General features: G+C 39.2%; 1 protein-coding gene across 3 annotated transcripts in view; it reads left to right on the top strand.

Moving 5' to 3' along the window:
- The window catches only part of ankfn1a (ankyrin repeat and fibronectin type III domain containing 1a), an 88,359-nt gene that overhangs the window by 20,348 nt on the left and 41,852 nt on the right, over positions 1-26,159 (top strand). The window contains exons 6-10 of one of the 3 annotated variants that reach the window (XM_057826052.1): positions 6,160-6,197; positions 15,715-15,801; positions 15,937-16,065; positions 17,459-17,654; positions 24,702-24,912. In XM_057826052.1, the coding sequence (XP_057682035.1) occupies positions 6,160-6,197; positions 15,715-15,801; positions 15,937-16,065; positions 17,459-17,654; positions 24,702-24,912 (661 nt within the window). Of the gene's footprint in view, positions 1-6,159; positions 6,198-8,797; positions 15,230-15,714; positions 15,802-15,936; positions 16,066-17,458; positions 17,655-24,701; positions 24,913-26,159 lie in introns of those variants that run through there. The other 2 variants (XM_057826053.1, XM_057826055.1) reach the window with 2 other exon arrangements.

Here is a 26,159-nt window from a genome sequence, read left to right as displayed (position 1 = left end):
ATCATGAAATTTTTGGTGTATCAAATCAAATGTGATACATTTGGCACTAAAGGGTTAGATACCATTAATGGTACTGGTAATAGAGCTCCATTCTATTTGAACTAGGAGGGTTGGCAGCCAATAAATTTGAAAATTCAGGTTAAATACATCTTAGAAATTGAGTTTATTGCCCACAACATCTATTTAGACATATTGATCAAGGTTATTATCATTAACAAAAACAAGCAAAATGACGAAAACTAGACATGAAAATAAAACTAAATTGTAATGAACAATATCAAGCTCTCACAACATCGGTATGGAATGTACCAAAAGTCGCAAGTATTACTTGGAACTTCCAGCCAGCAAGCGATCATGTCACCCCCCCCCCCCCTCCCAGAACTCCTCCTCCTCCCCATTGGGCAACCTACCATGTCAGGCCATGAATACCAGCATTGCTGCGCTAATTAACCCAAGAGGAGGCCAACAAGCTTGCTACAGTTTAGCCTCTGACAAATATCAGAATAAACCCTTGTTTAAATTAGCAAAGTGATGTGAGTCTCTCAGAGTGGGGGTGCTACGATGGGGGGGTCGGGTGGGCGTCTGAGGCAAGAGGGGACAGACAGCTGTAGTGGCGAGCACGTGACTACTTTTACATTTTCTTCTTGATTGGACTAAATGATTTTTATTACAGGGGATGAATTCCAGGCCCAACACAGTATATTCAAAATTTATGTTTTAGAGTTCAGTGTAGACATGTGCTGGTATGAGGTTCTGACGGTATGTGATTGGGCGCGCTCGGGTCGGGTGTCCCGGTGGCGGAGCTGGCGGTGGGGCGGCGTAGGGTCGGTTGCCAACGGGCTTACACTCACAAGAGATTCACACGATTACTGGGTTCTAGATCAGAGAGCTGATTTGTGTACACTCTACCCCACCCAATGACTTAGCTTATACTGTAGACTTCCCCACCCCCATCCCCTTCTTTCCCTGGTCAACAGGCCCCCCACGTGGTGTCAACCGGAAATACATCTAGCTGACGATAGCACCAACATATTAATAGTTAGTGTTGGCGTTTAATGTATTTCTTGTTGTTGCTTGTGCTTTTCTTTCTTCTCTTGTTTCCTTTCTTCTGTTCCCCCATAACCCCTTCCTGTTCGCTGCTTTTGCATAATAAATGAGATATGTTGAATGATCACAATGGGAGTTAGTCATTTTCTCAATGTGAAACATTAAAGCTGTTCAGACCAACCGGACACTTAGACTTCCATTCTCCGTGTCAAATAGCTGAACAGGACAGGTTTTAAAAAAAAAAGAGAGAGATTCTGATGGTATGATAACCTTAAGCCCAAAATATCAGTTTCACGGTACTGCGGTATTGTAATCACAGCTCTAAAATGTGTTACTTTGAGATATCTGGGTTAAAAAAAAAAATTAATTGAATAGGATTTATTTTTCAAAACATTAGAAAATTGTAACATTAGTATAATGTTAAGTTAAAATATATGTTTTTAAATAACAAAAAATATAAATATTCTAATAGAATTCAAATAAATGCAGTCCTTTACGTGAGCCTAAACCCACAGCCACGGCTCAACATTATTATCATCACCAAAAGAAAAATAAATAATTATTTTTCATAAAACGCACATGTGTATGACTCGTATCATGTTTACATTATACACACACACACACTCTTTCTCAACAGTTGCCAGAGAAAATGCCCACCTAGATACACTAAACATGCTTGAGTTAACTATCGTAGCTGGTGGGAAACGTTCATGTCAGTGTTTACTAAGCTTTAATTTTGTGTATATGTTATGTAAATCATATTGGAGGTATTGCCTCCTCTGCAAACATGTTCTGCATGTCGGTTGGCCGTCCTCCTCTAAGCTTTAAACTTTTCTGTAGCCAAAGTATTCAAGCAGTTTCATTTTCTTCGAAGGGGGAAAAAGTTCAGGACTTTCACCTCCTCCGGTCATCGTGTAGCACAGCTGACTCACTGAAACTGAGCAACAAACAGGTGGAGTAGGGTTGAGCCTTGCAGCTGCAAGCGAGGCATTTCTCCCTGCATTTTTGGACATCAAAAATAGCTAATACCTTAGGGACTGTATTACAGAAAAATTTTGCGTTTTTGAAACCGTGACGTATTCATGCGTCGGCACATATCTTTCAGTGGTTTGAATTTTTGGTGAATTTAGCTAAATTCCCGTAGCACACTTTGATTACACACTAGCAGGTAATCACTGACTCAATTGCAGGTCGAGGAATGGATGAGCTTTTTGTGTAATGTCTCTATGTGAGCCAGCGCTCAATGGTAACTGCGGGTCGAGTGATAATCTCATCTGGGTGCCGGCGGGCGGTCGCAATCGTAACATCCCGCTGGTGCGCTGATCACCGTTCAGAAGGCGCACTGCCAAATTGACCTCAGTCAAGTGAACAGGGGCAAGCAGATGGAACAGTCGTCTCTTCGTTTGTACCTGTACTGCTTTTTTTTTTCTTTTTTTTTTTTTTTTTTATCACCATCTAGAAGGAACACGCTCGAAGACACGCTCAAGGACGAAAAGTTCTTTATCCACAATTGCATTAATAATTCTGAATAAGATCCCAATAATCTCCTGGGAAAGTGCAACCTGAATTTAACACCTTTTTCCTCATGCAACCTTTGTGTGACTGGATAGGAAGTTCCTGAAACTTAATGGTGCTTTTTATTTTGATGTACAATGTGTCTCAGCAATACTAGAGGGATAACGCCGTGATTTGTGTCTTTGGTGTCGCCGACAAAGCAACTTTTTCAAACACTTTAGTAGGAGTGGGACCTCTTAGTACCTCACGATATGATAGGATTTGCGATACAAAGCTTAAGATAACGATAATCTCACGATATGGCAATACAACGATTATCGATACATTGGTCAGGAAATCAACCTATTCTACAAAACGACTAATAAACAGAAAAACAAGCTTCTCTTGTGAATTGGAATGTGTTTACCACTAGTAGACATCCATTCCATTTGAACTGGGAGGGTGGCAGCGAATGAACGTTCATTCGCTGCCATCCCTCCCACTTCAAACGGATTGAACATCTATGGCCATCAGTGGCAGCCAATGCTAGTCAACAAGGTAATTTTGCGGCATTTCAGATCATTAAATTATTGATTTTGAGTCACTTCCTATTGATTTTGGGGCATTTTATGAGTCACTTCCTGTTGATTTTGGGTTACGGAGCAGAAAGTGGCCCAGGAATCTCCCAAATGAATAGGCAGCGACTCAAACTCAACAGGAAGCGACCTGTAAATGTACCAAAATGAACAGTAAATGGCCTGGAAATCAGAAAGAGTGACTGTAAATGCTCTGGTTTCGAATGAATGAACATTCGTTCTACCCTCCCAGTCTAAGTGGATTGGGCGTTGATCGCATCAATGGCAGCCATAGAGTTAACTGAGACACTATTATACTTGAAGATTTTGATAGGAACTTCTTGGTTCCTCTTTTTTAACATTGACACCTTTTCAAAACGATATCTCATTTCTTGGCAGGTGCATATCAATAACCTTTTGGGATACAAAGTATCACGATATATCACCATTTCGATATTTTGTCACACCCCTACACTTTAGTGACCATTGGATATCAAATAATTGCCTAATAAAGACAAAATGCTAAATCTGCTGTCATTTTTCAATGGAAGTCTAAAGCGAAGTCTTAGCTTTACCGTAATTTTCAGACTATAAGGCGCACCTGACTATAAGCCACGACCCATCATATTTGACACGAAAACAGCATCTGTTTAGAGATGAGCCGTACTGGGTTGTAAGCCGCAGCTGTCCTCACTGTATTGTAGGATATTTACACCAAAACATATTAAACACTAACACTATATCTGACAGCGGCATCATAAGATTGTCATAAGTTCAAATGAACCACCATGAAGCTTTGCAGCCAATTGGTTCATTGCTTCAAGAAGCTTCATTTGGCCATCACTGTTCCCTTGGGGGAGACAGTCAACCTCTGTGGCCACCTGCTGTCAACACTATTGTCATCCAACATGTCTCCTAACATGCATTGCAGCGCTACAACGTAAATAACAAAATTCATGTTCTGTGCGAATTATTTCTTCAGTTACTGTTCCAGTTGTTTTATTAATTGCTTGTTATGGTATTTGCTAAAAATTCATGTTCTGTGCTAATTATTTCTTCAGTTACTGTTCCAGTTGTTTCATTACCGTAATTTCCCGAATATAACACGCACTTTTTTTCCTCAAAATCAACTTGTAGAATCATGGTGCGCATTATAAACGGGTACATGGATGGAGACAGAAATATATGTATATATATATATATATATATATATATAAACCGATTTTTTTTTTTTTATTGACACTGTCACGTTATGTTGAAGAAACGTATGCGGCGACCCGTTGACGACCATTACGGTACGTGACGTCACTATTTTGTTTCGGTAATACTTCACTCTAATCGGCCGAATGATTTCGTCTGTGTTAAATTCTGCTTTTTTCACTCTTCATAAAGCACAGAATTTAGTTTCTTGAACTCATTTGAGTCCACGTTTATTGCAGCTCCGCAACTCGGACCATAACAAACGTAACAACAGACTTCCTGTGTGTGTCCGTCAACTATATCTGTCCCTCGGTAAACTCAAACCCAAATAAAAATATTTCCTATTGTTACTGTCGTGTTGAGAGCGAGCTCTCACGGATTTCCGACTTACGTTCTCACTTTCATTTTACCGTATCAATCCATGGAAGAAACATTTATTCATCATGATGAAACGAGCAAGTTATACAGCAGCCTTTAAAAGAAAAGTCACATCTGTTTTGTTTTCTCCTAGATTCTGGTAAGTTGGAAAAGTTGTCAAATCATATTATTACCGTACATATTGTCAGTTTATGGTAATGTTTTGAACTACCAATGTGCTATGCTTGTGCTGTGTTTCACCAGTCAGTAAAATGACATTTCTGTATCTGTACACAAGCTCTGTTTTCTTGTATTCTTCTATTTATTGGTGCTAAAATTAGGGTGCGCTGTATAAACGGGTACAATAATTTTCCCTAGATTTTACAAGTAAATTTGGGATGCGCATTATACACGGGTGCGCCTTATATTCAGGAAATTTCGGTAATTGCTCGTTATGGTATTTGCTAACACTTTGACAGTGGCATCATAAGACTGTCATAAGACCATCATAGTTATGACATTACACTGCCATCAGCATTATTGAATGCTTATGACAGATGTCATTTTGTGTTATCCGGCAAAATTACCTCTCTTTTGAATAGATGTAAAGATTCGAGCTGGACATAATGGAGTTAGTGATATAATTAATATCATGAATAATTAATAATGTCATTAATGCCCATCCTCTGTCAAAGAAAGTTACCTGTTAACCCAAATAAATCAACAAATAAGCCGCACTGGACTATATGCCGCAGGATTAAAAATGTGGGGGAAAAAGTAGCGGTTTGTAGTCCGAAAATTGCGGCATTTATCGAAGTCCTAGCTTTATTTATATCTCGCATTTCAAATCATGCATCGCTATTATTTAAATTGGATATATGATGTCGTTTTGCTCACAGTGCGAGAATATGCACACCGAGTACTGCTACTGATGTTGTTCCATTTAATTGGTCACCTTGTGATCTCCTGAGTGCTGCTGTGAAACACTTGTAGTTATTGAGTCTGCACACATAACAAGATGTGCATAACGTTCTTATGATCTTTTGTACCGAGTCATCGATGTATATTTACTGTACAATGTCCTGACCTTTCCATATGTGCGCTTGATCAGAATTCTTTGCAGGTTGTTAAAAAGTAGCACGGCGACATCTCTGACCTACTTATAATTAACTGGATGGTAAATAAACATGTGGGTGTCATTGATGCTTTTTCGTGTGAATGAATGTAACATCAGTTGGGATGCTCCGATCAAGGTTTTTTGTTTCCGATTCCAATACTGAACAACTTTGAGTAAGATCTGGCGACCATGAAAATGTCATTAGTGAAGCTTCAATGTAGCAAATGTAAAATTTGAGTGCTTTTTGTTTGGATATGGATTAAACATGTATGAATTACTGTATAGCTCTGGGGCGTGGTGTCCAAAAATGAAGGCTTGCAGGTTTGCCCAATCCACTGATACATTTTCTACATTCTGTCTCCTCTGCAGAGTCTGGGAACTCCAAGTAGATACGACTCCAGAAAGAAGTAAGTCATTTAAATCTTAGGAACGTTGCAGGTTCGTCCATGCCACATTTACAAAATAGGGTCTGTTTTTTGTGAGCTGGAACCGGGCAACACCTGAGACTGGACTGGTCGTTTTTCAGCGTCAGTGTATAGATGACAAACATTCCAAAAATAAATCTAGAATTAAAAATCTTCCTCGTTTCCTTTCGGCCTTTCCCTTTAGAGCAGTGCTTCTCAATTATTTTATGTTACGCGTTACGTAAACGTTCCGCGCCCCCCCAACTCTCTGCCACCACTGTAAATAAATAAACTGTAGCATCATTTGTATATAAAATTCTTAATATTATAAGTACAACGCTGCATAACATTGTGTTCTTTTTTAAATTAAAGAAAAAAGTTATATAGATCAACTTACGGTACAATAAGGTGAAAAAAAACCACACATTCGTTCTATAAAAATACGTGCAAGATACATTTTTGGACTGTTTGATACTGAAAAATAAAATTTAATAAAGTCAATAAATAATAATAAATTCGAATTTATTAGCAACATTAACTCATGAGGACAATATGTCAAACAATTAGATAAAAAAAAACAAAAATTAATAGAACAAAAATGACGTGGCATTGGACAGAGGGACAGTTTTTATTTTTGCTGCAGGCAAAAGCTAAATGCTACATACACTTTGTCATATTTGCTTGTCTTAACTTCTCAAATTTCCAGTGTTCTTTGCTGTGTGCTCTTGTTTGGTTCAAAAATACTGCGAACACGCTGAAAATGAGCGCGGCACTGCCACCCACTGAATGGATGTGCAATTATACTTTATTTACGACAAAAATGTATGTTCCCCAAGATCACATGCACCACCCCCAGCATCGCTCTGCGCCCCCCCCAAGGGGGGCCCACCCCACTATTTGAGAAGTACTGCTTTAGAGGTCGCCACAGCGAATCGGTTGTCTCCATCGAAGAAAATTCAAATAATTAGAGTTGTTAATGAAAGCATTTTAAAATGATATCGGATAGTGTCGACATCGGGTTTTCATTATCGGTTTTGGGCATGTTGCCTTCGACGAGAACGTAGAAGTCTTCTGCCTTTGTACAAGGACTGGTCACAGTTTAGCGCAGCAGTTATGCTTATTGACCATTAGATGTCTCCAAACTAAGATGCTTGGGATTTGTATGTGAGCATTATCATTATTAAAGCATCCAATGGGGCATCAAAATACAATCAGCCATAATATGTTAAGTCCTTGACCACATATATCGGTATCGTATTTTTGTTGAAGAATATCGGTATATCAGTTAAAAAGTCATTATCGGAAAACTCCACAAATAATTATACCTTATTGATTTTATTACACACAATTGAACAATTAAACAATTGCTTAATGAGCAGAATGAATAAAATAAATCAATTTTAGGATAGAACAGCAAAATATATGTATCAAAATAATTTGACTCTACGTGTTGTAAATGCTTGGTGGTTGGGGATGCCTAATGAAGTGTCCCTGGTGTGTAAAATCACAGTCTGAAGGCAAACTCGATGACACGGTAAATAAAATGAGTCTCGCTCTGGTCTCAATGGCGTTGCCGCCCTCGCACCATTATGCCACAAGGATGCTCGTTTCTGTAACAGCTCCACTTTTTTTTCTTTTCAAACGCCGCTTGACAATTGCACTCATCCACACCCGCACTCCATGATCTACACAACAAACGCAGGGGGCCCAAGGTAGCCATTAAGTTGAATGTGGCCTCTGGCTACTTGTTGCCATGGTAATGGAACGCAAGCTACAATACTGGAGTGTATAGCTTTTCACTGAACACAACAAACCGCAGCTTTGTGCCTCAACTGCTATGAGGCTTTTTGCTGTTTTTCTCTGGCTGTCATTGATGGCGATAGACGTCTAATCTGTTTGAATTGGGAGGGGCCGGCAGGGTTTGGACATCTACAGGTTGGAGCCAGGCCACTGTTGCGATGTTTTGAGGGGTCATTAGCAGTCGTTATCAGAACACGGTGACCGACTCTGCCTTCTCTCAATGGTTCCAAGTGCCAGTCGGCACGGCGTGGTGACATTTGGTCGGTGTCAGAGCCGTGCGACACCCGGGGAGGCGCTAATGTCGCGTTCTTTGATTGATGTGAGTCATTTCCTCGCTGTTGCACGCTCCCAAAAGTGCTGCTTGAAAAACCTGCCCCCACAAGCACACACATTGTGCTGTCCATTAAAGTTAGGTCTAGTTGCGCTTTACTGCAGAATCGTGACTTGTTGGCTCATGGCACGTGGTCGGTAATGGGTAACAGGGTGCTTATTAAGCTGGAGTGTGTGCGGAATCGCTTTGATTAATTGCAATACAATATGCACTGCTTCATTATTGATTCGTGGATCCCATTTAAGAAGCTGATTGATTACCTATGATTAAAAAAATTAATAATAAAATAAACAAGCATACTTCCACACTTTTACCTTTTGCAATTGTCTTAAATTAATTAAAAATATTAAAAATAATAATAATGAATGATATAATTAGTATGTGTATATTGTATAAATAGTTTAATAAAATAGTAGTATAATTAGAAAGACTAATTATCTTTATTTTAAAATAGTTTTTGCACACATTACAAGCCTACACATTTGATCTTTTCATTGCTATTTAGATATGTTTCAAATTAAATAGAAATTCTATTGGGATCCATTAATATTTATTTCGTAAGTGTTTGATAATGTTTAAGTTTCAGTAAAGTGGTTTTTGAGAGCTATTTATATCTTTTTTTCCAGCCATCCATGTTCATCAAGTACCCTGTTAGAATTTTTCAAAAAGTACTAGAGGACATGACTCATGATGCCTTTGAGTGGCTTTGTTCAGCTTGAGGCGACAAAGCCCATATTGTGTTTAAATGGAACATCCCGTGCTCAGGAGCACCAAATTTTAACGGTCGCCTCGTTAATCACGTGGCTAGTAGGCAGGTGGAGGTGATGTGTTGCCAGGTAGATTAGAAATAAGTCAAGGTAATGTTATAGTGATGCAAGAGGGGAAATTCACCAAACGACTACCTTGAGTTATGAGCCATAATGTGTTCGATAGTTTGTTTTAGATTTTTAAAAAAATTCAAATCCTTTACGCAATGCATATTGGAACAAAACCACTGCAGCATCACATGTAGACACACAATAACAAAACTCAATCATATATTCTTCATCCTCTGTGAAGAAAAAAACAAGGTGTGCATACCATAAGGGGCAACAGGATTTCCTTTAAAAGAATTACAATCCAAATAACATTAAATAAAACAATGAAACTATGTAGTGAAAAAAGGTGGTGCACGCTGATATATTTTTTTTACATAGAAGAAACTTGCATATGTAGGGTTTCTTCATTCATCTTATTTAACTATTCACGCTGAAATGCCTTCAACCTGCGCCATCACTTAAAACACATCCACCAGCTCCCACCCATCCTGTTTACCTGTTGCTCTCAATGGGAGTCATGGAAACAGCATAGCCAATAGGCTGGAGCCGTCGACTGCTCTTCAAGTCCTCAGCAGAGGAGGCGGGAAGCTGCCTTTTTCATTGTTTGCATTGTTTGCTTCTTCCGGGAGTTTGGAGACGCCACAAAGAAATGCTTTCGGCATGTCCTCCATCTCACACACGCTCTCGTTAAACACTCAAGCCTCATTGTTCTTTACCTCAAAGTACAGGTGGCATGTTAACATCATTGCACTTATAATGGGGTTGCGTAGTCATGAGAATTTAGTTGCAGTTTTCCACGTGATTGAAAAAATTAACAAATTTGAGACTCAATTTAAAAAATAAATAAATAAAAAAACCTGTTGGATTTTCATGTTGATTAAAACTGAAATTGGCATGCTGATTCCAAAATTGAACATTTTTATAAAACAAGCACATATATTAACAACAGAGGAAAAACTAAGATTAGTTTTGGATTCCGTACCTAAAATTAATTCAAACCAGCTGTCAGACTTAACTAAAATAAAATTCGTATCCCCAGTGTGATGCTAGAGTTGTCAACAGCAATGCTGATTATGTGTGTGCGTACACGTTTGTGGATGTGTGCGTTTATGCGACATGGGAATACAAAGTAGCCACAGGCTTTAAATCTTGTCGTGGGGTTTTAATTACAGTAGATGAATAAGAGGATTAAAAAGCGTGGGCATCCACTTGAATGAATCCGTTGATTACACTTGGAAGACAAACAAAATGTTTATTGCCAATAAAGGCGATAAGGAGGGGGATGTGCTGTACTCTTGCATTTTTTAACATGCCAGCTAGTTGGTTAGGAAATTAGGTTGAAGGTTGAGCCTTCCTGCCTTCAGTATAAGTATAGTAGCTTCACAAGGCAAGGGATTAATGCTGGAGTTCAACCTACTGATGGATGTGTCAATACTGCGCAGTCATGATTGTAGCTTGAAATCAGTTAATTTGCAGTATTTGGCCTTGAGCACATGGACCAGGGGCAGAATTGAAAGACCGGCCCACTTCATGGACGGTGTTGGAAGCCATCCTGCCAGAAACACAGGGAGATCCACTTTAATATTCACAAATCTAAATCAAAGAATTTATTCAGAATTGTGGATTTACAGTTTCACAAAAATGAGAGATGTAACTTTAACCAGATCAAAGTCCACATGTTGGGCTTTTAATTCAGAATTTGCAGTATATTTGTACGGTAAAAATGTTTTGTTTTGAGTATGTTAGTAGTCAGAGTTCTACTAATATTCACCAAGCTTGGCTTGAACTTGAGAAGGAGCAAGAAAGGCTACGGCAGAGGGTCGTAAATCGGGTCTTCCTTGATGGCGCAGGTCTGACGCGGAAGCATAACTCTGCCTCTATTCAGAATTGTGGATTTACAGTACCACATAAATGAGAACTGTAACCTGGTTAAAGTTTGCATGCAGGACTTTTAATTCCTTTTTCTAAATATTGGTACAGTAAAAATGCATAGTTTTGATTATGGGGGTTAGTCAGAGAGGTCTACTACTAATATTCACCAACCTTGGCCAGAATTTATTCAAAATTGTGGATTTACAGTACCACATAAATGATAACTGTAACCTGATTAAAGTTTACAGGCAGGGATTTTATTCATCGTTCCAAATATTGGTACAGTAAAAATAAATTGTTTAGAGTATGGGTGTAGTCAGAGAAGTCTACTACTAATGTTCACCAACCTTGGCTAGAATTTATTCAAAATTGTGGATTTACGGTACCACATAAATGATAACTGTAACCTGATTAAAGTTTACATGCAGGACTTTTATTCATTGTTCCAAATATTGCTACAGTAAAAATACGTAGTTTTTAGTATGGGAGTAGTCAGAGAGGTCCCCTGCTAATATTCACCAACCTTGGCCAGAATTTATTCAGAATTGTGGATTTACAGTACCACATAAATGAGAACTGTAACCTGGTTAAAGTTTGCATGCAAGACTTTTAATTCCTATTTCTAAATATTGGTACAGTAAAATTGCATAGTTTTGAGTATTGGTGTAGTCAGAAAGGTCTACTACTATTATTATTCACCAACCTTTGCCAGAATGTATTCCAAATTTTGGATTTACAGTACCACATAAATGAGAACTTTAACCTGACTAAAGTTTACTTACAGGACTTTTATTATTGTTTCCAAATATTGGTACAGTAAAAATCCATGGTTTTGAGTATGGGAGTAGTCAGAGAGGTCCCCTACTAATATTCACCAACCTTGGCTAGAATTTATTCAAATTTGTGGATTTACAGTACCACATAAATAAGAACTGTAACTTAATTAAAGTTTACATGGATGACTTTTATTCATTTTTCCAAATATTAGTCCGGTAAAAATGCATACTTTTGAGTATGGGAGTTGTCAGAGAGGTCCACTACTAACCTACCATCTACTAAAATGACCCGTTGCTCAGCGGAACCGTATACTTTTGTACTGACATGACACTGCACGTAACGCACATCTAGATGGAGCGGTTTTAAGATCAGGCGAGTATATTTCATTTTTAAAGGATGACAATGGTGGCATTATACAGTATATTTTAGAGTGTTGAGAGTGTTTTTAAGATTTGGGAACAACGCGAGCACGAGGAATTTAAAGCAACGGTAGGTAACTTCAAACTTTATCAAATATTTTCATAACATTTGTAATAATATGTCGACCGACAACTAGTTGAATGACACCTCTTTTATATCTTATAGCTTGAGTTATGCTAGGCAATAGTAGATTTTGATCAAATAAAATAAAACAAAAAGTTCTCAGGGCAAAATACACATGGGCCACTTTTTAGGTTTAAAGCAACACTAGGTAACTTTTCAACTTTTATACAATATTTTCATAAAATTTGTGATAATATGTCAACTGACTAGTTGAATTACGCCTCTTTTATATCTTGAGGGGTTCTGTATTGCTTTCACCGGCACTGATTAACTCTAAGGAGGGTGGAAGGAACCCTGCCACACAAAACTACAAACGTGCTGACTGCTTTAATCCATATGTCACTTCCCCCATTCCCCATTCATCATAAAGACGGAAGTCGATATGAATGCTTGAGTGCAAATGCTGCAACGATGGCAGAGCAACAAAGGAGACAAAAAGTTGTGTCTGGGAAAAAAACAAAGGCTACCAGGATATACAGAATAAACATTGGCTTTCACTCGCTGGCGTGACATCCCCCCTCCCCACACTTACCCGTTTGCCGTGGTAAGTCACACGGCTGCTAACCATCATATGCTATTGTATAGCCACAACTGGATTCATTACATTATTACTATTCGTCCTTCACACAACCGCTGGAAACAGAAATGTTGCTTAATCCATCTGCAGGCGACCGGGAGATTCCTTCATTGAGGATTTTACGACACTGTTCGGGTGTGCGCTGGTCCACATGGAAACACAGCGCTGGTCCTAATGGGAAACACAGCCCTCATTTAGATGAAACAATACCGCTTTTGTCCACTAGCGTCGCTAAAATCGATCAAAACTGAAAAGCTACTAAGTGTTGCTGTCTTGTCGCTCACTGCATTTACTGTAATGCTTGGATTACATGGGTGCGCTAATATTAGGGTCAGCTCATTTGACCATGGCATCCCGGTATCTCTGTATGCCAGTCCGCCTTTGACAGCAGCAAACTAGAAGTGGTGCCTTAAATTTAGAAACGTTTTATTAAAAAAGAGACCAGCACTTTCAGAATATACATATTCTCAAATACAACAAAAGCACAAGGATTTTGAATGCGGATTTGATAGCCGTTCAATGAAAAGACATGCAAAAAAAAAAAAAAAAAAAATCATCGCTTTGCATTTGTTTGCATTGCACAAATAATGTATCTTATGATTTCCAACAGAAAAAAACCTGGGGCTTACAGAAAAAACTTAAGGTAGGATTTGGATTCATCACCCCATAATTACTATGTGAGAACAAGTGTTTGCATAATTGCAACTAGGCATTTGCCGCTATGATATTCTGACGGTATGATAACCTTCAACCAAAATATCAGTTTCACAGTATTGCAATTACAGCTCTAAAATGTGTTACTTTGATATATTTGGGTTTAAAATAAAACAAACAAGTTTTTGCCATTTTTAGAATATATTACAAAATTGGAAAGTAAGTGTAATATTAAGTTAAAATAAATTTTTTAAAAAATAAGTAAAAATAACTGAAATATCTAAAGAAAATTACAATAAGTGCAGTCCTTTAGGTAAGCCTAAACCCACAGCCACAGCTCAACATTATTTACCATTAGAACAAAATAATTTTCCATGAAAAGCACATGTGTATGACTCGTATCATGTTTACATTTTGCACACACTCTTTCTCAACGCACGTTTTACCACTGCTAGACACACTAAACACACCGGAGTTAACTCTCGTAGCTGGTGGGAAACATCCATGACAGTGTTTACTAACCTTTAATTTTGTATAAATGTGAAATCATATTGGAGGTATTGCCTCCTTGGCAGCCACTCTCCACAAACATGTTTCACATGTCGGTTGGTCCTCCTCATCTAAGCCGCGGCCATCTTCGACTTTTCTGTAGCCGAAGTATTCCCATACCAGCGATTTAGTTTTCTTCGATGGGGGGAAAAGAGTTCAGGAGTTTCACTTCCTCCAGCCATCGTGTAGCACAGATGACTCACTGACACTGAGCAACAATCGTTGGGGGAGGGTTGAGCCTTGTAGCTGCAAGCGAGATATTTCTCCATGCATTTTTAGGACATAAAAAAATAGCTAATACCTTGGAGACGGTATGACGGAAAATTTTTGCGGCTTTAAAACCTTGATGTTTTCATACCATGGTATAACTTGAAACCGGTAATCGGCACATGTCTAATTGCAACAAATGTTTATGTAAAATGTTAATTGGTTGGTGTAGCATCATAGATGTCACATATAAGATATGTCACATCTTAAGTGAATCGGGGGGAAAAGTGAGTAAATAAATCAGTAACTTCTATTGGCATCCAATCTATTTGTAATGGGAGAGCCCAGTTCAAATGGATTGGACGTCTATTGCCGTCAGTGGCACTAAAACGTGATCAGTTACTAGCAGCCCTCCCAGCTTCTTTTTAACTTTCTGTCCTGAGGTAGATTTTTTTGGGCAAATTGACATGAAATCTTCCCTGTCAGGTGTTTTTCAGTCCTTTGGCATGCTTCATCTTCCTCTTCAACATCAGGCCTTGTACTTCCTCCTCATCCTCACTCTCTCGATTCTTCTACTCAGCTGCTTCTGCCCCTCCTCTATGCAGGTTTACACACACACACACTGCTTGCATGTGTGTGAGATATGAAAGCCACTCATCAAGCCCAGCTTCTCCTCAAACATCTCTATCGCATCACTCGGTCCTTCCCCTCCCTTGCTCTCTCGCCTTCCTCCCGCTCGCTCGGTCACAGTGGTTGCGTCGCCATGCGCTTTCCCGGCCCGGTGAACAGGTGTCGGACAGTGGCGCGCATGCATCGGGTGCCGAGCATGACATCTCTGCGGCGTGCGGAGATGCTCCAGCAGACCTCTCGGGAGTTGCCTTAGATCTTCTTCACTTGTCTTTCGCCTGTGAGTATCAGCGCTGCTATTTTGGCACTTCTAAAAAGATTTTTGAAGGAGTATTTGACTAAATCTGGCCTTAGAGAACAAGGAGATAGAAGTCACTAAATTTGGAATTTGTTACTAATTTTAGGCAGAAAGAAGAACATTTGACATGCAGCATTTCTTAAAATAAGTGAGCCTTAATACTGATATTACATAAATGCTGTATATCGATCAGTTTTTTTATATTTTTTATTTCAAGGTTAATTTACTCATGCAAAAAAATCTAAATACACATAAAAATATTTTTTTAAAGGAGGACAGTGATTTAACGAGTAAAACGTTTTTTTGAAAAAACTGGTTGGAAAGAATATCTTGGCAAACTAGCAACAGACATGTCCAAGGATTGACAGGCGACCAATCCAGTGCAGTGGAAGGTGTTGCCCTACACTCTCTTGACTTTAGTGCAGGAAACAGTTTGAATGGTTATCTTTCTCTCTATGCACCATTAGATTGACTGGCACACAGTCCAAGGTGTACTCTACCTTTCCCATTAATTCTGTTTGGAAAGCTCCAGCTCAATTGCATCCTGACAAGAGGTATCAAAAACGAATAGGCTGATGTTCTCTCTTTCTCCCATTAAGGACTCAATAGGCTAATAATAGTGTTTTTCCTCTCGCGTATAGACTTTAGTCTTCTCATCCTCTCCTCTCTCGCTCTGCATTTGTCTTCAGGTCAGACAGTAAGCTCTCCCGTTTGGCTCAGAGGTGGAACCAGCGCGCAGCAGCCGGAGATGCTCTGATTAAGGACCTTAAGCCCCTGTTTTACACAGGAATCCCTCACTCCTCGCTAAGCCTGGACAGGTGAGGACACTCATTTACACCCACATTGGGGACACTAAGAACTTGTCTTCTATACTGAAAATTGGTCTTATTTCAAGAACACATTTTGAAAGCTAAGTCTGGTCTTGCACTCAGTCTTGGTCCAACAACGAGGTACTTTAAATCGACTACGCAAGCGGACTATCGGATGGGTTTTCAAGGCTCTTGAAGAAAGGCAAAAGATGAACTGTGAGGATTCAGAAACATCACCTAGGCATCTAGCCCAGCCACTGATTGTGAATCTTTTGTACATCCCTCCAAAAAGTCCAACACTTCATTAATATCAGTCTGTCTGAGCAGAGCCGCCAGCTGAAGTGCATCAATGTGAGCATTTAGTACTTCTGTTGCTAGTTAAACACGAGCCGCCGGCATCGCCGCTGTTGCCAAGGTTACAAGCAGCAGCGCTTCAACTCAACGGGGAAAACTGGCATCCGGATTTGCTCTAGACTTTGATAAGTGAAGGTGCCCGACCTCGACAGCTCCCCCTGAAGCCATGCGTGAGGCTTTGTGCGTGGGAAAACATAAGAATGACATTTAACCCCGGAGAAGAATGGCAAACAGAAGAGAATCGTCAAAAAAAGGGATTGCTGTTTATTCTTTTTCTGACCAATAAAGAGCATTTTTTTTCTTGAACAAAATTGACCGCCAATTTGGTTAAAAGCCAATTTCCTACTGGTCAATTCCCTTATAAACTCAATCTGAAGCAGGTCTTCTAAACTGAAATGTGAGACTAAATTGCCCAAATTCCTTACTTTGATGCCCGTATTAAAAAGTCCAGACATAATTGCCCAAATTGTTATGCCTGGACTTTTTAATATGGGCATCAAAGTAAGGATTGGCCATGAATAAGGCGGTACAAGAGCCTCGTTTACCGTCGCTACCGGATTTAAGTTGTTGTGATTATGCATTTGTAAAACAATTTGAATCAGACTGCCGCTGCGCAGAAGAATATTTAATCATCGTAACCATTTTGCAAATTCAAATACGAGGCTTAACTCGAAAATTTAGACGCTAATGTTGAATCATTACCACGACCAAAGCAACATTTAAGCAAATCAGCTTCAGTTTGTCGTCGCAATGAAAATCCCGCTGGGGCCAAACCGGAACAATCATCTTGAGAGCGCTAATTTTCATTTGTCGCACACTAATGATGAGACCTTGAAGGTGTTTTTCCTGCCGAGCTCTCATCAAGAGCATTTGAACTGGAAGCTGTCGGGCTTACGTCTTGAGGAAATTAGGCTCGGTGTCCTTTGCCCAGAGCGTGAGGCGAAGAATGAAACCAAGATGTGATTGACAAGAGGTCATGTGGGTTAAAGGAATAGACAGAACAAGTCATTTCCCGTGTGTAAAATGTTATTTCCTCCACTATTTTCAGACGCCTCCCGGCTGTTATGACCAAGCAGATGCAGAACTTGCAGTTGTCACAAGCCAAGAAGGTCCCGGGAGGACCGGCCTCCCCCAATGCCGCCAAGCGCCTTTACCGGAATCTGTCAGAGAAACTGCGAGGAAGCACGTCGTCTTTTGAGGACGCCTACTTCTTTGGGAAGACCGATCGCCTTCGCAAGGCCTCAGTGAGTTTTTCTTTGGCTGCCATTGACGGTGGTAGACGTCCAATTAGGCATGTGCTGATAACCATTTAGACCAGGGGTCCCCAACCTTTTTTGCACCACAGACCGGTGTTATTTTGGTCTTTTTTTCACGGATCGGTGTTCTGACAAATTTTGCAATCCATCAAAAATTGCAACGATACGGTTCTGCGCATGCGCGTAACGTTAAAGAGCATACGACATGAGAAAAAAAAGTCTCAAATAGCATGATTATGTGAATGAGAGTCATATTTTGAGATGATTCGACTATATACAACAATGTAGTAAAGCGCAGATGACGAGAAATTAGTCTTTTAATCTGCCGATTAGCCACGCCTACCGTTATAGGGCTCTAGCGTCCCCAACAGGTGGATGACGTCAGCGGGAGAATGGGCTCATCGGTTTTACTCTTCAGCCCACTGAGGGGGAATTATTCAGAACGAGGAAAACTCGACAAAGAGAGCCGCAAAATGTCATTGTTTCAGTCTATCTACTCCAATATTTTTACAGGATATTCTTTTTATCCAAGTATTTTTCCCCAATAGCTAAATAAATGGCTTGAGAAGCACCAGTCAGCCCGTCGAGGGGGAATTATTCACAACGAGGAAAACGCGATGAAGAGAGCTGCAAAATGTCATTGTTTCTGTCTCTACTTCAATATTTTTACAGGATATTATTTTTATCCAAGTATTTTTCCCCAATTGCTAAATAAATGGCATGGTCATGACAAATAACAGTCTTGTGCTAAATGGAATATGAAATAATAAAAAAGCACTTATTCAGGACGACATGGCAAAATTACTCCATAATGGTCAAAACTGTCGACTTCACCTTTACTGTCGCACCTCCCGAACAATATTTTATGACACCTAAATCGGGCTTATGTCATGGTTAAAAGTGACTAGCGAAACATTTAGCTTGTATTTCTGGTGTTTTTTTTCTCTTGTAGCTACTTGTGTTCTGGCACTCTAGTTTCTAACCCTACAGGCGGCATTTTTCAATTTTTCTTCCATTGTTCTGAGTTGAACTGAAGACTTTCTTGATCGTCCTAGCGACACATGTTAAAAATGACTGGCGAAAAATAGAGCTTTTATTTCTGGTGTTTTTTTTCTTTTGTAGCTACTTGTGTTCTGGCACTCTAGTTTCTTTCCCCACCGAGCAGTGGGTGCCGCTGAGTCCCTCCACAGTCACAAAGCACTCACAGGCGGATACACTTTGAGCTTCCCCTCATTGAAAGGCCAGCACTGCGATAGTTGTCCAATTAGACATGTGCCGAATACTGGTTTCAAGGTATACCGTGGTATGAAAACATTGAAAATTTTCCGTCATGCCATTCCTAAGGTATGAGATATTTTTTTATGTCCCAAAAATGCCTGGAGAAATCGCTCCCTTGCAGCTGCAATGCTCAACCTTCCCCCGATCGGTTGTTGCTCAGTGTCAGTGAGTCAGCTGTGCTGTGGCTGTAGGAGGTGAAACTCCTGAACTTCTTACCCCATCGGAGAAAATAAAATCGCTGGTATGGCAATACTTCAGCTACAGAAAAGCTACAGACGGCCGCGGCTTAGAGGAGGGCCAACCAACATGTAGAACATGTTTGCGGAGGGTGGCAGCCGAGGAGGCAATACCTCCAATATGATTTTTCATTTATACAAAATTAAAGGTTAGTAAACACCGTCACGAACGTTTCCCACCAACTACGAGAGTTAAATCCAGCGTGTTTAGTGTGTCTAGTGAGGGCAAAACGTGTTTTTTTTTCTCTCTGGCAACTGTCTGTGTTGAGAAAGAGTGTGCGTATAATGTAAATAATATATGAGTCAGACACACGTGCTTTTTTTGTAAAATAATTCAATTATTTTTGTTCTGATGGTAATAATGTTGAGCTGTGGCTGTGGGTTTAGGCCAGTGCTTCTCAATTATTTTCGGTTACGCCCCCCCAAGGAAGACGTAAATGTTTCGCGCCCCCCCAAACTCTGCCGCCACTGTAAATAGTATCATTTGTCTATAATATTACTATTATAAGTATGCCTCTGCCTCACATTGTCATTTTTTTCTATTACAGAAAATAAAAGAGATCAACTTATAAAGTATAACTTCATCAACATTGTTTTGTTTGTAATAGAAAAGACCTAGCGCGCATCAATTTGCCTGAATTGAAAAAAAAAAAAAAAAGTCCCATCCAAACTGTAAAAATACAGTCAAGGTACATTTTTAACATTTGATACTGAAAAAATAAAATCAGTAAATAATAACAAATTCAAATTGATTAGAAACATTAACTCATGAGGACAATATGCCCAAAAATTTGACCGAAAAAACAAAACTGAAGGGGGGGGGGGGTGTCTTTGGACAAAAGGACAGTTTTTATTTTCGCTGCTCGCTGCTCACAGTATCACCTCCGGTTTGCAATAGTGTGGGGTTATTTTCCACTGAGCATGCTAACAGTGCTCACTGGTTTACTTATATAACACTGACAAAGCGGGACGATTATTGGCACGTTTTCGCTGAAAAACAACCAAGCGGCTTATCAATGAGATTGGGGTCTAATGTCTTTAAGTGGCGTTTTGGCTTCCGGCTGTCCACTATAATCATTTTTAGGCACAGTAAACAGTGGTCTTTCCTCACCTACCACTGTATTAAATGTCAAAGCCAAAAGGCAAACGGCCCGAAAAAAGCGCATTGTCGGCGGCCGAGGGAGAACCGTAGGTGACGGCGGTCGTCGTGACGATCCCAAGCCGAAAATGTCACGTCTCGAGCGGACACGTGAGAACCGGAGAAGACAGTGGGTCGCTGCGTGAGTCCTGCCGGAAAACGGCTTTCGAAAACAGCGCACAGCTCGTCATATCTCTCGTCTGTGTGCTCTTGCTTACTTCAAAAATACTGCGCGCACTTTGAAAATGAGAGCGCCACTGCCACCCACTGAGCGGATGCGCAAGTACACTTTATTCTAGTATGGCAAAAAAAGAAAAAAAAAAGCATGTTCACCGAGGTCACATGCGCCACCCCTGGCATCGCTCTGCGCCCCCCTGGGGGGGCGCACCCCACTATTTGAGAAGTACTGGTTTAGGCTCACCTAACAGACTGCATTTATTTGAATTTTATTTAAAGTACACATTCTACAGACACTGCACCATGCCTTCAAGTAGGGGGCCGTCCCACAGTCCGCTTCAGTTATTCGCAGTTAGTCGCAGTTATTCAACACATGCAGCGATTCAACAAATGCAGTGATTTAACTCCTGATTTAGGTTGAAAAAGTATGAAAGCTGTACCGCATACAAACAGGAAGGATTGTCTCAGTAGTGATTTGTTCGAAGATTCAAGGTAATATTATATTTTTCGGACCATGCATGCATTTTGAAACGTTGTGAAAAAAATCAGTGGGAGAAATTAACCACTACGGCATTAGCGTCATAATTTGCAATATTTACGTAAAATAAATGCTAACTGCCCGGTTCTTTGCTCTTTTAACAAAGAATCTAGACTGTTTTACGTCCATATCTATAAAGAATTTAGGAATTTAATTAAATTCACAAGAATTTTCAACAAGCTCTTTGTGGTGATAAGGCGGCGCTACAGTGGCTCAAAGACTAGCAGTACATTCGACATATTTACGTAAAATGAATGCTAACTGCCCGGTTCTTTGCTCTTTTAACAAAGAATAGAGACTGTTTTAAATCCATATCTATAAAGAATTCAGGGATTTAAGCATTTTTTCACAAGAATTTTCAAAGGAAAAAGCTCTTTGTGGCGATAAGGCGGCGCTACTGTGGCTGAAAGACTAACTGCACATTCAACAACATATTTACGTAAAATAAATGCTACCTGCCCGTTTTTGTTTTTTGTTTTGTTTTGTTTTGTTTTTTTGCTTTTAACCAAGAATCAAGACTGTTTTACGTCCATATCTATAAAGAATTCAGGGATTTAAGCATTTATTCACAAGAATTTTCAACATAAAGTGTTTCCACTCGGTCAGCTTTGACGGATAGGCTCCCTATTAATCGGCCCTGTGTCCCGTCAGTATCATTATGAAGTTCATGACTTATGTTCCAATTTGCTAATATGTTTTGAAAAATAAAAATGCTGTTCAATGGGAAAGTGTTTTTTTTTAAACCCAGATATCTCAAAGCAGCACATTTTAGAGCAGTAATTGCAATACCGTGAATTTGTGATATTTTGGCCTAAGGCAGTGGTTCTTAACCTTGCTAAAGGTACAGAACCCCACAAGTTTCACATGTGGATTCACTGAACCCTTCGGAATTAGATAATAAAGCCATTTTTTTCAAATTCAAAACCATTATATCTAAGCTGGCAAGCTAATAATTTAGCAAAATCCCATTGAAAATTCTTCTAATTTTGACATCTTTTATAAACAGGTCAAAATTTGAGACCACGCTTTCCATTGGTCTGTTGTATTCCCTCATACCAAATGCGAGTCAACCTTCCACTGAGCAAACCAGTTCCTCCTCCAATCAGAAACCCTAACCCTTAAAAGGAATGAATTAAGGCTGAAAATTGAGAGCAAACCTAATCCAAAACCTGATCTAAAAAGCCACTTTGCCCAGATTTAATCAGTGTACAAAAATAGGGCTCTGCGTTTTAGTACTGCAACGATTAATCGATAAACTCGAGTAATCGATTAGAAAAAAAGATTCGAATTAAATTTTGCTGCTTCGAGTATTCGTTTCATTAAAGTGGTGTTGTAATAGTTTATTTTGAAAGTGTTTGCATTTAGTTTTATCGATTTGGGTGGATACACTGCCCTTTTGTCTGCCTCATTCACATGGGTGAATCTAGCTGCTCCCTCTTAAGACCACGATTAGCTTTTGTTTGAACTAATGTTTTTTTTAATGCATTCGCAATTTAGTTGATAGGTATATTTAGCTGTATTTTTGTGGGAATATGTGTCTGAACCATTTGTTGAATGCATTGTAAAAAAAAAAAAAAAAAAAAAAAAGTTAGCATTTAATAGCATTTAAGCTAGTGGACTTTTGCTATGCATGTCGCCACTTGTTCTTTTGTTGTACATAGATCCTCATTTATTTACTTTTTTTATACTGTTTGCGGCTGAGCTCAGGTATTTTAATTTTTCATGTTCCTTTTACGATTACTCGATTATTCGAACCAACCCAGTTCATCGATTAATTGCTAACTGAAATAATCGGTAGCTGCAGCCCTACTGCGTTTCTTTATCTTCGTCGAACCCCTTAGACTTACTTACCGTACCCCTGGGGTTCGATCGAACCCAGTTTAAGAACCACTGGCTTAAGGTTATCATAGCGTCAGAATGTCATACCGGCACATGCCCACGTCCAATCCATTTTAAGTGGGAGGGTGCCAGCGAATGCGCATTGGACGTCTACTAGTGATAAACAAGTGATAAACTCATTTAAATTCACAAGCAGAAGGATGATTGGATACCACATCTTCAGTGGAACCGTAAGCATTACATTTTCATACCATGATACCGCAGTGTTTTTGCTCTATGAGTTAAAAACAATAACATTAGCTGTTTTGACAGAGAATAAAAAGTAGTATTATTTTATATTACAACGGCTTTTTAAAAATCTACGAAATCAACCGACACATCAGTCAACGGTTATAGGAGTGCAATACCAATTTGCACCTACATTAAATTATAATAGATGACAACTGTTCTCATTATATCAGAGCTTTTAGAGCCCCACTTTTCATGCAGAGAAGGATTTGTGTAGCTGTATATGTGGAGGCGAGGAATTCTGCCAGAACGCTCCATTTTTGTCACCGCGGGATCAATAAAGATCTGGTTTGTCGCCTCGCTAATTCGATGTCTCTTCTGCCTGAACTCTGTGTTCCCTCATTGGTCGCATCTTTGATTTAATCTCCTATTTGATGCCTCTAGCTGTTTTTCATTGTCGGGCTTGTATCAGGAAGTCTTGACTTCATTCAAGGAAAATATTTCGCACATTTGTTCTAATGATGTAGTATTGTCTCTTTTGCTAGTATTCATTATTTAATTTCATTTGAAGGTGGGATGTGTTAATGTATTTTAAATAATTAACGAATTATGAAGGGAAATATTACAGGATTCTTAAACTGATTTTAAGCGTTGGCAAATGCACACGTGTCAAATTTGAGTTATTAAATGGACGCAGTGCTAGTTTTAAAAAGTAGGTTGTAAAACAGTCAATATAAAATAAATCAAATACGGTACTTATTTTTTATAATAAAATTACATTAGAGTCAATTAAAAATTATTTATTTTAAAAACATGTATTTGTAAAAGTTGTTGATTGCTGTGAATAAAAATTCACAGCAATCAAAATTTATTCAATGAAGTATGTATAACAATTTAAAATAATAAATAATTCATTTTCATTTGTTAGCGTGAATAATGGTTTTAATTGAACTTGACTTAATTAATTTCATGATATCGTTCATATTATAATGAACTTTAATCATTCATTTTCATATTTTAGTATCAATGATGATTTTAAATGGAATTTATTATAAATAATTCAGCAATATTTTTAAATGATAATAAAAGAACAAATTGTACATTAAATACCATTTGTTATTTTCACTTATTTAATGAGATTAAAAAAAAAGATTAGATATGCTGCACCCATTTTAACAAGCAATTTTAGGGGGAAAACAGCCAAATTAATGCAAAAATATGTTTAAAAAGCAGATCATCGACTTCGGTTGAGCATTTGGCCCTCGCAGGAAGCATCTCCTCATCTTCATCTTTCTCTCTTTCTGCCGCCATCGCCACGTCTGTGGTGTGGCCTTGTGAAACATTTGGTCAGCCTCTCAGACATCATCTGCGCCAGCTAGATGACACATCCACACCAGTGCCGGGCGCGACCAATATACTGTATGTCTCGCTTCAATTAGAATTGGGATTGGAACAGCCTCTTTTTTTAAATTTTTTTTTTATAAAGAACAGAGTGAGCAAGAGTCCTCTCGTTTTATACGATTTCTTGACAGGCAAAGAGAGAGAACATGTGTTAAAGAACATTTGAAAAAGTTTGTTTTAATAGTTTGAAATGTGTCCAGACGATGCAGGGCAGCGACTGCCTGTTTGAGGCGGTGGAGCAGCAGGACCTGGACACGGTGCAGATCCTTCTGTGCCAGTTGTCGGCCGAGGAGCTGGACCTGAACACGCCCAACAGCCAAGGCCTGACGCCGCTCGACATCGCCATCATGACCAACAACACGCCCATCGCTAAATTGCTGCTCAAGGCCGGCGGGAAGGAGGGCCCGCATTGTGAGTAACCTGTTTTACCACAGTGAAACGCAAATAATGAATACTTTCATTATTTTACTCATTGGCTGTCATTGACAGCAATAAACGTCCAATTCATTTTGACTGGCAGAGGCTGACAGCAATAATTCACCAGTCTGTCGTCGTCAATGGCACTGAAACATGATCATTTACAGCAGCGTATAACTTACTGTAGATTCCAGTTTATCAGTTTTTTACCCCCATACTTTGACCTCTGAATCTTATAGAGTGGTGCTGCTTATTTATGGATTTTTATGACTTATTTTGTGAAATTCAGATAAAATAATAAATAATAGATTTTTAAAAATGTTCAATAGATTATTCTTTTTAAATCCTAAAATCAGTCAATTAAAGCAATTACACTTTTTAAAATTTGCAAGAATATTAATCATCGATGTTTTGATTTTTCAAAATGTAACAGTTGACTGTATCAATGGAAAATGCTAATTGTACCGTGAATTGCGGACCATAGACCGCACCTGACTATAAGCTGCAGGTAGGGTTGCCAAAGGTCAATTAAAAATCAGAATCATTCAGTATTAAGAAGCAAAAATATGCGTCCGTATTGAGCTTTCAAGGAACCCTCTTTGTCCCGTATTATCACAAAGCAGTGTCTTATATGTAGAACGTGCAAACACTTGTATGTTGCTTTATACAAATTTACAGGGAAACTGCTTTTTGACCAATGAGCGGACGGAACAATGACAATACGAAATCCCACTCATCTCATTGGTCGAGGTACTGTCGCTTGGCATGATGATAACGAAAGATAACATAAGACTATGGGAGATAACAAGTATGAGATAAGCCTGAGTAAAAAGCATGTTCAAAATCATAATTTTCCTGTTTTTCACCGTATACTTTATTTTCACTACAGTGATCCCTCGCTACTTCGGGCTTCAAACATCACGCCCAAAATCCACTGTGGATTTTTTTTCAATTAAAAAAAACAAAAAACAACAACAATACAGATGAGCTGTCACAAGCTGATCACTTAGTCTCACTCACTCTCCCTCCCTCCCTCTCCCTGCTCTTTGTTGGTCAGGCAGTTAGTGCAGTGGAGTTGCTTATTAAGGAAAGCAATGATTCAACGGTCCCAGGCTTCAACTGGGACCGTGTGCTTTGGTCAGATGAGACCAAGATTGAGCTTTTTGGCAACAAACACTCTAAGTGGGTCTGGCGTGCCACGAAAGATGCGCATGCTGAAAAGCACCTCATACCCACTGTGA

The sequence above is a fragment of the Corythoichthys intestinalis genome, chromosome 21, assembly GCF_030265065.1.
Source record: "Corythoichthys intestinalis isolate RoL2023-P3 chromosome 21, ASM3026506v1, whole genome shotgun sequence".
Lineage (NCBI taxonomy): Eukaryota > Metazoa > Chordata > Actinopteri > Syngnathiformes > Syngnathidae > Corythoichthys > Corythoichthys intestinalis.
The sequence above is the reverse complement of the archived record's forward strand: the minus strand, read 5'-3'. Positions and strand labels throughout refer to the sequence as shown.